The following is a 13063-nucleotide window of genomic DNA, read 5'->3' on the forward strand; positions in this document are numbered from 1 at the left end:
TAAATATATATAGATCGGTCTATCAAGCCTAAGACTTTTTTATATGTCTGAATCTTGCCTATATAAATTAATAGGTTTTACAAAAAGTTCGAAACTAACCATTTTACTAAATAGAACAGACTAAACTAAGCTTTAAGTAGGTCAGGCCAAAGGCCCCTGACGGCCTAGTCTATTCCCACCCATAGGCTCTAATGTCACTCGTTGGGAAGGCCAAAAGTGCAGGAGTGACAACAGGCCAAATGCTCCAAGATGACAAGAGAGTTTAACACCACATCTTTATCTAAAACTTCAAAGAAATAGATATATAGATCACATATTTTATATATACAATATTTAAATCATTCATAGTCAACGTGAAACTAAACCAATAAGACTTGAATCCAATACTATTTATATAAGTTAAACGACTTATTTTATACAAATATAACAACTTAATGAACCTATTTGTTATAAAATGAATAACTTACTTTTACTTTTTGTTGGAAAAAAATGAATGTGTAAATCTTGCAGAGCATCTATCATTCCAAATAGTTCCATAAATCACTACAATCACTCTCTAATCTCACCTTCAACTACAACCATTTAATTAGAAGCATTTAGTCATTTCGGTCTCTTCCCACTTTTATCAGAATCATTCCACCATAATAACTCTTTAAAAAAAACCATCAAGATTTATTATTGATCAACATCTCACATCTCATAAAACTCTTTCTTCGTCCATATAAAAACATAGGTAAAATCTTTTTAAATTTGATATCAAGACCTATACAATTAAATTACACGTCTACTAAATTAATTGTAGTCTTTCTAGCCCTATATGCCAATGTAATGAACAAAGTAATAAGTTGGTCAAACTCCAAAAAGATGAATAATTCACAATACATACATAATATTATATTGTTGTTGTTAGAAATTAATTCTCCTCAAGGACAATGTATGTGCTACTGCAATCTTAGTAGCCAAGTTGAAGACAAGGATCAATTAATAAGGTTGCTAAAAAGCATTCTAAGTTGACACATACGACATCTTTTTTAAAGCCTTTTTATTATTCCTTATAATAGGTAATGCTTACACTCAAAGCCTCCATTAAACACATGAAACTATTAATTCCCTGTTTTTGGACACAAGCAAAACTTTAATACAATTAATTTTGGTAGGGAAAACCATTTAATATATATATGTGTGTGTGTGAAAACCCTTTTGATTTCACATAGTAATGCTCTGTTATTATATATACATGCATGCTAAATACACAACAACATTTGATTAAATAATTACATATGTATGCAACTTTTTTATTTTTTTTAAATATTTTAATATCATTCTTTTGTTAAAGTAAGTAAATTAATATTTGTCTACCAATGCGTGTGGCTTGGTTTTGGTCTTTTGCTTTTTTTTTCTTTTTTAGTACATCATTTCACATAAGGTTTATATTAATCATATTGGGGAAAATAAAAGGACCATGTTGTGGACTAGGATTTTCTGTGTTACATGCTAATAAAAAAAAAAAACAAGATTTATCGACTTTTGATGAAAAGCATAGTAGAAATTACTCTATTATTCTTTTTCCATAAAAAAAAATTATGGTCTAGACCAATTGGTAAGACAAAGTTGAAAGAAAAATAATGTGATAAAAGTTGCATCGTAATTTAATATTGTAGAGAATTGAAGTCGAATACAGTTTATACAATTTCAATTGTCATTGTGTAAATATTAAAAAAATCAAAATAATAAATTATTTATCAACATTATTCACACAAATGAATACCTATACATAAAATGTTACAATATAAGGCCAATAGATGTTATTGTAAGAGAGTAGCACACAATTTTGAAATCTTACAAAAAAAATTCTAGAATTAAATGACATTTTTGCCCTTGATACTAAAAGCTTATAATTGAGATATGATAAGGGTATAACAAGTGAAAAACAAAAATATATTAAATAATTTTCCATATTTTTTTGTACTATGTTGACATAGAAGCAAAAAGAAAAGATATTATGCTAATAAATATATGTTACAAAAGCAACTAAGTCCACTTTTTTGTAAGAGTCACTTTGCTTAGTGGGTGAAGTTCTTCAATTTGGAGAAAAAAACCACACACAAAAAGAAAGAAAATGCCATGTTCTAAAGAAGAAGCTCTTGTTAGACTCTTCTACAATGCTTCAAGTTCTTTCCAACTTCTCTTCCTCTTCATCTTCTCTTCTTCCATTTTACTTCTTAAATTCCTTAACTTCATTAGTACCTACCCTTTATTCCAAAGGTTATAATTATTATTAATAAACTTAAACTTCTCTTTCTTTTTTCATCATTCTCTCATTTCAAAACATCATTACTTAACTATTAAGTTTCTCTTTTTTTGTAGGGAACATCAATATGAATATGTTTCTTCTGAATATGATTATGAAGAAGAAGAACAAGAAGAAATTCAAGAAAATTATTCTTATGAAGATTCTTTTGAGAAGGATCATTTAGTAGCTGATATAATTTGTGGTGGAGAATCACTTTTATTTCTACATAACAATAACAAATCTCAAAGGAAAAATTCTTCATCTTTTGAAGATGAAGAAGAATTTATTACTCCTCAAGATAGTTTGAATGATGAGTATTTATCAGAAGAAACTTTTTCTGTTCATCACAAGTCACCACTTGTTTCTGATTTTGAGACAGAAACTAATGAAGAAGAATTTCATGTACAAGAAGATGCTGATTCTGTTCCAAACAGGACCACTTCTTCTCCCATCACAATGAAACTATACAAAAGTGATGAATTGGTAGATAGTGACAAAAAATATGATGGTATTAATATTTCTCATCATAGATGTATACTATATAGTTTGGTTTGTTTCATTATTCACATGCATCATCACTTGCATAAGCACTTTTGCATAAGCACTTTTGAGAGTGTTGAAGAGAACTTACAAAAACAGCTTCTGTTTTCAGTTAATTTCTATAAGTTCTCAAGAATAGTTTATGAAGATAATTTAATTTTTTATTTTGTCATTTTATCATAATAAGCTTTTATTATTATAAAAATAACCTATAGACATAAACACTTATATAATAAGCACTTATGCTATAAGCGTTTAATTAAGTTGTTTATCTAAACAGAGTCTAAGTGATGCTATACTTGTTTTTTTGAGCAGAAGAACATGTTGATATTGGAATAATCAAAAACAAGAAAGTGCATGAATCAAACAACACAAGAGATGAAAGATTCTTTGTGATTGGTCCTACACAATTAGAGACAAAGAAGTTAATCATTGAAGAAAAAGATGATAATGATGAAGAGATATATGGTGATTCATGCACTGTTGGTTCAACATCTAAGAACTCTTCTGATTGGAGAAGCTCAATTATTTGTAGAGATTCTGGAACTGATGACCCTTTTTCTTCTTCATCAAGAAGAAGTTGTCCTAAATGGGAATCTTACACTGTTTTTCAAAAATATGATGAAGAAATGTCATTTCTAGACAGGATTAGTGCACAGAAACTTCATGAAACTGGTAACATTCACACCTTTTTCAAAAAATTCTGATATTTATCATTGTAGAGATTAATAAGCCGAATTTCGCAGGTTCTCCCGTCAAATTTTAATTGTTGGATTAATCTAACGGTTGAGATATAATATTATCAATAGTTAGATTAATTCAATGACTTAGTTATGATTAGAGAAACACGAGAGATAATAAAAGATTCAAAAATTTAAACAAGTATATACCAAAAGTTCAACTTGTCATCAATTTGAATATTCTCTTGTTTCTTCAATCAAATCTCGATCGTTCAATTAATCTAATGACTAAGAATATTATATATCTTATGTTAGATTAATTTAACTACTAATTTGATTGGAGGTCACAAGAAAATTCAAAATGATTGATTTTAATATTATTTTTTTAAAATATGTTTCTATTTTAACATGATGATAAAAAATAATTAAACTTTTATATTAGATAAATCAAGTATTTTTGTTCAATTGGTTAAAAATTTCAATTAAGGATAAATTAATTGTTCGAAAAAACTCAAATTCAAATTCTGACAAATAATTTTTTATTATACTTTACTTATATTCCTGTTAAATTCTAGATTACTCGGACCGCATTTCCCCTAAACCATTGTGTTACAAAAAATACTTTTATATTAGATAATTATTTTGTTAGTCTTGGTTTTCAAATTGATGTCCGCAACTGCAATTGTGACTGTAATATTGTAGATTTTAAAGTCTCTGCAATTGCAGCCACATTGACTATATTTTTTCACAACATAAAGATTTGCAATGTAATCGTAACTACAGTCGCAACCACAATTTAAAACTACACTTATATAGTAATTAAATTCAAAAATTAATTATGGTTAAGGATTGATTTTGTTACACAATATTATTAATGAACACTTTTGAATTTCAGAGTCTTTGAGGTCAATCAAAGTAGCACCAAGGTCAATTTCAGGGAGAATTGTATACAAATTTTCAACTATGAATAAAAAACCAAGTGATCATAACCCATATAGTGAATTGGAAGCTGCATATGTTGCACAAATTTGTTTAACATGGGAAGCACTTAATTGGAATTACAAGAATTTTCAATCAAAAAGAGCTTCACATGTTGATGTTGGTTGTCCAGAAACAATTGCACAACAATTTCAACAATTTCAAGTTTTGTTACAAAGATATGTAGAAAATGAACCTTATGAGCATGGTAGAAGACCTGAGATTTATGCTAGAATGAGACATTTGGCACCAAAGTTGCTCCTAGTCCCTGAATATCGAGGTACAATTAATTAATTGCATGCATTAAAATTTTAAAAATTAGTTTGAAAATTTTAATTCAAAATGGTAATAGAAAAAGTATATATTATACTTGTAATTTACTATATCTTTGTATTTTATTATTAATTTTTTTTATTGGTTTATTATTAATTTTAAAATATAAAAAAAAAATTATTATTCACTCTAGTATGCATACGAGCCTTTTTTTTTTCTTCCTTCAATCGAATTTAAATTCAAAACCTCTAATTCTTTTAAATTTTTTGTGACCGTCTATTTACTTTTCTTATTTTCATTTCCTTTTTTTTATTATTAGGTAAAGAAAAATAAAATAATTTAAATAAATAGTAAAATTTGAAGAAACAGTGGTTATACAAAAAGTTAGTGTATCTCTTCTAAATATATGTATAAAAGGTTTAATTATTTAAGAATTTAATTTATGTGCATCGTCAGTAAAACAGATTTTTTATATTTTTAAGAAATCATAATCGTTAAATTTTTAATAATATTTAATTTTTATTATAATTATTTATCAAATTATTCACATAATATTAATTATTCACAATATAAAAAAAAATTACATTGTCGACGCATAAAAATTAAACTCATTTAAATTAATCTTAATTTATTACTAGTTTTACAAATACAGATTAATTATCTCTAATTTAATTTCCTAAAAAACATCACTATGATTTAACTACCCTTAATTAAATATTATATTAACAAAAAAAAAAAAAACTTGCTTTGATATAAATTATGACTAACTTTTTCTTTTGTGTTAACAATTAAAGAATCAGATGATGATCAGAAGGACAATGAATGTATGAACTTAAAAATATCATCAGCTTCATTTCTTGTGATAATGGAAGATGGAATCAGAACATTCATGAGTTTTCTAAAGGCTGATAAAGAGAAAGCATGTCAGATCATTGCAGCATACTTTAGAAAAAACCAAAGAGGTTTGGTTGATCCAACACTAATCCGTCTTATGAAGAAAATTAATCAAAAGGTAATTAAAATCTCAATTTTATAAATATATCAATTTTCTCTTTAGTGCATTCCACATCATTAATTTCATATTTTTATTTATAAATACATTTGATCCTAACACTATATTTCATGTGTTTGACGATGACAAATTGTTAGTTTATAGCTTATAATTTTTTATTAATTTGTGATTGTGTTTGTTATAATTTTTTCGTATAATAATTATTTTCTTTTGAAAAAAAATAATTATTTTTGAAAGGTTCATATATTTGTTAAGTTTTTTTAAAAGAAATGGAAATGTCAAAATAATCTAAAAAATATTTCAAATGAAAAGTTTTTCAAAAATTTATTTTTTTATAATTGATTTATTGTAAAAAAATGATTTTCACTATAATAAATAAATACAAAATAGTTTCTCATTTTTTTAAAAATCTATAAATTAGGAAATAGTAAAATCACTTTTTTCTTAGAATTTATAACAAACGGATCTTATAGCATCTTTTGAAATGTTAATTCAAGGAATATTTGAGATTATGTCCTAGCATTTTTATGTCATTTAATATTTATTAATTAGTTCAACCATTAAATTTACAAAACATGTCATTCATTTTCATAGTTTAACTTTTTTGTCGCTATTAATCAATTTATCTATCATTTGTTACTTTTAACCAAAAACAACATATTATACATATTGAAGAATAGATTTATTTACTTACAAAAAATTATACTTAATTAATATGTGCAGAAGAAGATGAAAGTTAAGGATCTTCGTCGTTCTCACAAATGTTTAAGGAAAAGAAAATTAAAGAATGAAGAAGAGATGGAGATTTTGATGTCATTGATAGACTTAAAAGTGGTGTCAAGGGTTTTAAGAATGAGTGACATAAATGAAAATCAATTGCATTGGTGTGAAGAAAAGATTAGCAAAGTGAGAGTCATTGATGGGAAACTACAAAGAGATTCCACTCCACTTTTTTTCCCTTCACATTGACCCACATGCACATACACAAAAAGATTAATAAATTAAATATAAATATTGTTTGATGAGTGGATGATGAATGTGCATGAGTGCACATAAAGGAATATCCATAACATACTTTTTGTAAATATGGAATTAAAGAAAAAGGAGGAGGACCCTACAAATCAAAGTGAAACATATATGGAGTGGAATATGGAATTTATTGGGGTATGAAATTCATGGAAAGATGGGTAAAGGTGAAGAGGTGATGTGTTATTGATGAATATTGAAAGTGATGAAAGACCAAAGACAAAGCAAGGTACAAGATAGAGACAATATTAGCTTTAGTTTTTGCTTTAGCTTTTTTATTAGGGTTTTATCTACAAAGAGTTTTGAGCAAGAGTGAAAGCACATGGAGTTCAATAAAAAGTAGTCTTCCACTCTTTGGCATAAAAGTAGATCATACAATAAAGGAACGGTAGGTTTAGTTTTTAATTTATACAAAAAGGAAAAACTAAATAAATAAATTAAATTTCGAATTACTATCTAGTTAGGATTTCTTGATAGAACCGATTATTAAGTTATACATTTAGTTCAATAGTATAGAGTTTCAGGTAGTGAGAGACTCAATTTTATTTTATTTTGTTAAATAAGTTTTTAATCTTTATAAACTCTTACAATTTTGTTTTTAGTCTTTTAAAAAACTTCATTGCTATTTTTAGTCCCTAATAAATTAACATGCATGTAGTTTTGGCTCATACTATTAAATTAATATATATTTTTGAATATATTTTTGTAATCATACTTACAACAATATAAAAAGTTCTTCAATAAAAAATGGACAAACAAATTGATTTCTAAATTCTTTTATCTTTATATTTTTATATTTAAAATATTAATATTTGATTAAATACAAGTTAAAAAAATTTAAATTTATGTTAAAGAACTCTCTATAATATTCTAAACATGTTTGAAAAAAATAATTTAAAAATATTAAAATTTAAGGACAAATAAACATATTTTATTTTAGATAAGACTAAAATTATTTACTGGTTAATTTTATAGAGGCTAAAGGTTGTATTTTAATTTTATAAAGACTAAAACTAAAAAATTAAAATTATATAAAGACCAAAAACCTATTTAAATCTATTAACATTATTAATTTTGATAATAACTATTAAAAAATTATATTTACCCTACTTTCTAAAACAAAGTTATATATTTTAGTTTTGTGTGCATTTCTATCTCATTGTCATCTAAATATCTAAATGTGTGTCTGTCAACTTTAAAACTTAAAATTAGAGGATATTCGGGTTTCCATCTTTGTCACAATGAACTCCCACAATCTTTTTATTTTCTTTCACAAGTAAAAATATTATTAAATGACGTACTTCAACTTTTAAAATAGTAAAAAAAAAATGTTCAAATTCAACATCATAACATAAAAGTTTTATCCACTTTTTATGAAGAACTACAAATTCAAGCAAAAAAATCATATACTCAAAAGTAGGAGAAAAATAAATGCAATATTCCCTTCTCATATGTTTTGGTAGAGTTTGAACCCTGCCCCAAACCACTAATTTTTTTACTTAGTATTACAAATTAATATTTTTAATGAAAAGTGAATCTCTCAAAATTAAAATATAAACCTCTTTCACAAAAATTCCTTTTTTTAACACTTAAAAACTCATTAATTTTAGGATCCCACTTACTTATATCATAGCTTCATCCTTTCTTTTCTTTATTTTGTTTGATCCTGTAGTGAACAGAAGTTTGAATTTTTCGCTTCACAGAATTTCAGTGATTTTCACATTTAAATGTAAGATTGTCTAACAAAACGTATAACCAAATGTACTACTACTAAACATATTATTATTAGTAATTTATTCTCTTCCTTTTCAATATCTTTAAAAATCTTCAAATTATATTTGAATTTACTGACCCGAATGCTTAAAACAGTTTAAAATACTAGTGTTTTTTTTAGATGCAAAGAAATTATCTTTTTGACCTTGTATAAATTTTAAAATTTATAATTTTTTAATATTTTATTATTTGACATTTCTAATAAAAAGTGAGAGATTTTTTTCCAATTTTATCGGAGTTTTTTTAAAAGTTTTTTAGTACACAACATATATTCCAAAAAACTTTTTCCAAGTTTTTCAGTAAAGAAGTTACACTCTGAAATTTTTTTCCCAAGTTTTTCAAGTTAAGAAGTTATTTTTAAAAAAAAATAAAAAAAAATTGATGTGTATGGAAAAATATTTTTTAAGTTTTCCGATAGTATACATTTTAAAGCTTCTGTACATGAAAACTTTTTAAAAGGTTTACGATATACACATTTTTACTCTTATGTATCGAAAATGTTTTCTGATAAAAATCTTCTGTATCGAAAATCTTTTAAATTGTTTTCCGATAACTTTCAAAAAACTTTTACCTATCAGAAATATTTTTTTGTTTGATCCGAAAATCTGTAAATAGTAATAAAAAAATGAATTTAAGTTGATAAAGTAGTAAAAGAAATTAAGAGTATATTTATTATTTTTAAAAATTTGTGGAGGTATAAGTATAAATATGGAATATAGAATAATTTTTATATTATTATTATTACACATGCTCTGCAACTAATTTGTAAAGTTGCTCAGGTAAGCCCAGGTACCTGCAATCCATGCCAATTAAGTTTGTTTTTTATATGTTAATTTCTTAAATCCTATTAGTAGCATTTGTTTCTTGTAAACTAGCCTTGCTTTTTTTTATTTGTATTATTTGTTATATCCAAATTTCCATCTATTTATGTTTGGGATGACCCAATAAGGCCCATTTTTTAAACCATGCTTTAAGCCCATATATATTTTTGAAAGATTCCGGCCCACATATTTAATACTACTCTAAGTTAACAACAATGTCATCAATAATATAGATAAAGAAAAAAAAATTATATACCACTGAAGAAGTTTTCTATCTGCTATTCCATTTTTCTGCCTTGTTCGATTTTTTTGTTTTCAGTTCTTTTCAATTTGTTAGTATGTTCCTTATAATTAAAAATCTTGGTTAAGTATATTTTGAAAATAATAATTCACATTAACACTCGTTGAGGTAAATTTTAATGTTCTAAAAAAACTACTTTAATTACATAAAATTTGATTTTTTTTTTATTACAACAAATCAAATCAGAAACTCAATAATTGATTTGTTTATATTGATTTTCGTTTTTTCATTTTCTTAAAAAATAAAAATTAAATTTTTTCTAAAAAAATGAGTGAAAAATCCAAAAAGTCTTTCACTCTTATTTTTGTAAATAACTAAAAATGACAGACAAAATTATGTGTCAACAATATTAATATAAATAAAACAAAAAAGAAAATTAAGTACTAAATAAAACACAAATATATTTGAATAAAAACAAAATACAATTTAGAAAATAATTAGCATTTTTTATGAAATAAATTATTAACATTATTATACAAGTCTTAGTCATTTAATATTTATATTGCATCTGAAAAAATTAAGAGATATTTGACCAACTTTTTTTTGTAATGTTTTATTGGTATAGTCTTGATTCTTGAACCCGTAGGAAAGTTATTCCGACGAATTCTCCACAAATTTCTTTTTTTTTTTTTAACATTTAGTGGTAACTTTAAATTTCATATTAGATTCCATCTATTTGGATTGTTTTCCTGTTTTGTAGTACCTTTATTAACTATATGATTGGATCTTCGATTAATGATTTTCTAAGACTTGTTTAAATTAATTAAGATGAATTATTGATTTGATTTTCGACAAGTGATTCCTAAGACTTATTTATACATAGTAAGTTTAACTTTACACTTTGATATTCAATAAAGTGATTTCCTAATACTTATTTATACTAATCAAATTGAGATATACACTTTCATCTTTGATTATTGATTATATATATATATATATTAAGTTAAATTGTATGGTTTTATTTTTGACTAGTTATTTCTTAAGACGTATTTATACGGTTCCATATTTGATTATTGATTTTTGAATCGGTTGATCATCAAAATTATAATTCTTATGTCATAGTTAGTCTAACTAAATTATATTGATCAATTAAATTATTGGAAATTTAATTTCAAATTCGATGTTTGTCTATTTTATTAGATTATCGAAATTATAAATCCAAAGGCATATTTAACTTAATTAGTTAAAATTGAATCATGTAATTATTGAGATTATAATGACTAACTCATAGTTAGTCTAATTAGTTAAAATTGAGTCGTTGGATTATCGAAATTAGACTTTCTAAGTCATAGTTAGTTTAATTAGTTAAGATTGAACTGTTGGATTATTGAAATTAAAATTTCTAAGTCATAGTTAGTTAATCATATTAGCTTACATCGTTGAATCATTGAAATTATAATTGATAATTTATTATTTGTTTAATTAGTTAATGTTGCATTATTCAATCATTGATAATATAATTCTAATGTCATAGTTAGACTATTAAAGTTAGGTTTAACTATTTGATCATTGAAATTATAATTTATAAGTCATAATTATTCTGATTAGTTCAGATTAAACTGTTGGATATTTGAAATTATATCTTTTTAGTCATTATTTGTCTATTTGGTTAAGCTTGAACTATTGGATAATGTTATTCAAAAATAAAAAAATATTGGATAATCAAAATTATAATCCATATGTCATAGTTAGACCTATTAGGTTAGATTGACCTGTTAGATTATCAAAATTATAATTTTAAAGTTATAGTTAGTCAAACTAGTTAAGATTAAATTGTTAGATCATTGAAATTCAAATTTCTAAGTCATTATTTGTCTATTTAGATAAGTTTGATTCGTTCGACCATTGAAATTATAATTCCAAATTTTTATTTAGTCTAAATATTAATATTGAACAATTTGATTGTCGAAATTAAAATATGTAAGTAACAATTAGTCTAATTAGTTAAAGTTGAACCATTTGATCATTGAAATTTATAAGTCATAGTTAGTTTAATTAGTTAATATTAAATCATTGTCTTCTTTTTGTTTATTGTTAAAGACCAAAATATCTCATTTTAATTATTATTAGGGACCTAAGTATACCTTTTTCAATGGTGATGATCATCTAGGTACTAAAATTTAAAATTTTCAAGGCCTAAAAATTAATATTATTTTTCTTATAGGTCATATTGAGTCTTACAAATTTTCTCAAGACAAAAATGAGTCTTCACTAACAATTCTTTAGATAAATATATTGGACATATGACTTTATTTAGTTCATATGATTAATCACATAGATGAGATTGAGCGAAAGACATGATATCTTTCTCTTAGCAAAGTCGAACAATCAATATTTGTTTGTATTGCCTTCATGTACGTTTTGATAATCGAGAGAAAGATGATACAAGCGGATCTTAATTATCCGAGAGGCGCACAATTTGCTTAGTTGTATTTCCTTTCTCTTAGTCATCGAAGTGTGCATGATGGTATATATATGACATTGCTACATACATTCACCATATATATAAATAAATAAAAACATAAAAATAAAAATATACAATAGAAGTTACAGTGTTAAATCATATTTTTACCAACTAAATTTCCTTTCATACATAGGCTACGTTGTTTCTTGTATTGTTGAAAGACAATTATTATTTTTTTTTATTTCAATCAAAGAAATGCATAAATCTTTATGCAAATATGAATATTCTTCAGCGTTTCACAAAATTGTATCAGATACTTCCGTGTTTTCTGAATGTATTAGATGCTTCTGTGTTTTCTATATTTAAATTGAACAAACAAGTTAAAAGGAAGAGAACACAAATGGAGATCGAAAATGGACTGGAATTCTAAAAACTCACATGTTACTACAAGCTTACTCATAAGATTAATTTCTCTATTTTTATTGGTCAATTCTATTATATATATTTAAAACAGACTCCGAATGCCACCTCACCGCCGAATGCCACCTCATTCTATTTCATCCACCTATACAAATATTTCCCACATCACCCAAAAAGCTGATGTGGACCTCTCCTCTTTTCTCCCCTCTCAAACATGCTCTCAATGCCTAATCTCTTTTAATCCTCCTCTCAATAATAATATTATTTTATAATAAATTTATAAATTATAAAATTATTTTACAATTATTTATAACAAATTTATAATTTATAAATTATTTTACAAATTATTTTATAATAAATTTATAAATTATAAAATTATTTTACAATTATTTATAACAAATTTATAATTTATAAATTATTTTACAATTTGATAATAATTTATAATCTATATTATTATCAAATTATTTTATAAGTTATTTTATAATAAATTTATAAATTATTTTATAATATTATTAGTCATTTAAATAAATTTATAATTTATA

General features: G+C 24.5%; 1 protein-coding gene across 2 annotated transcripts; it reads left to right on the plus strand.

Annotated features, from left to right (window-relative positions):
• The first annotated feature begins 2034 nt into the window (after nucleotides 1-2034).
• LOC101500074 (uncharacterized) lies at nucleotides 2035-7261 on the plus strand. Of its 2 annotated transcripts, none has more exons than XM_027337299.2 (6): nucleotides 2035-2265; nucleotides 2368-2801; nucleotides 3146-3508; nucleotides 4409-4771; nucleotides 5559-5776; nucleotides 6500-7261. In XM_027337299.2, exons 1-6 carry the CDS (start codon nucleotides 2120-2122, stop codon nucleotides 6743-6745), a joined length of 1770 nt encoding a protein of 589 aa, XP_027193100.1. In that variant the 5' UTR covers nucleotides 2035-2119; the 3' UTR covers nucleotides 6746-7261. The 2 variants fall into 2 exon arrangements, with proteins under 2 accessions (XP_027193100.1, XP_004512923.1); XM_004512866.4 differs by having other exon boundaries at nucleotides 3149-3508.
• Nucleotides 7262-13063: the final 5802 nt, after the last annotated feature.

The sequence above is a fragment of the Cicer arietinum genome, chromosome 8 (assembly GCF_000331145.2).
Source record: "Cicer arietinum cultivar CDC Frontier isolate Library 1 chromosome 8, Cicar.CDCFrontier_v2.0, whole genome shotgun sequence".
In the NCBI taxonomy this organism is placed as follows: Eukaryota; Viridiplantae; Streptophyta; class Magnoliopsida; order Fabales; family Fabaceae; genus Cicer; species Cicer arietinum.

Coding starts and splice junctions, on each gene's coding strand:
- LOC101500074 (XM_027337299.2), top strand. CDS start 2,120: ATGCCATGTTCTAAAGAAGAAGCTCTTGTTAGACTCTTCTACAATGCT. Junction 2,266..2,367: donor ACCTACCCTTTATTCCAAAG/GTTATAATTATT, acceptor CTTTTTTTGTAG/GGAACATCAATATGAATATG. Junction 3,509..4,408: donor ACAGAAACTTCATGAAACTG/GTAACATTCACA, acceptor TTTGAATTTCAG/AGTCTTTGAGGTCAATCAAA.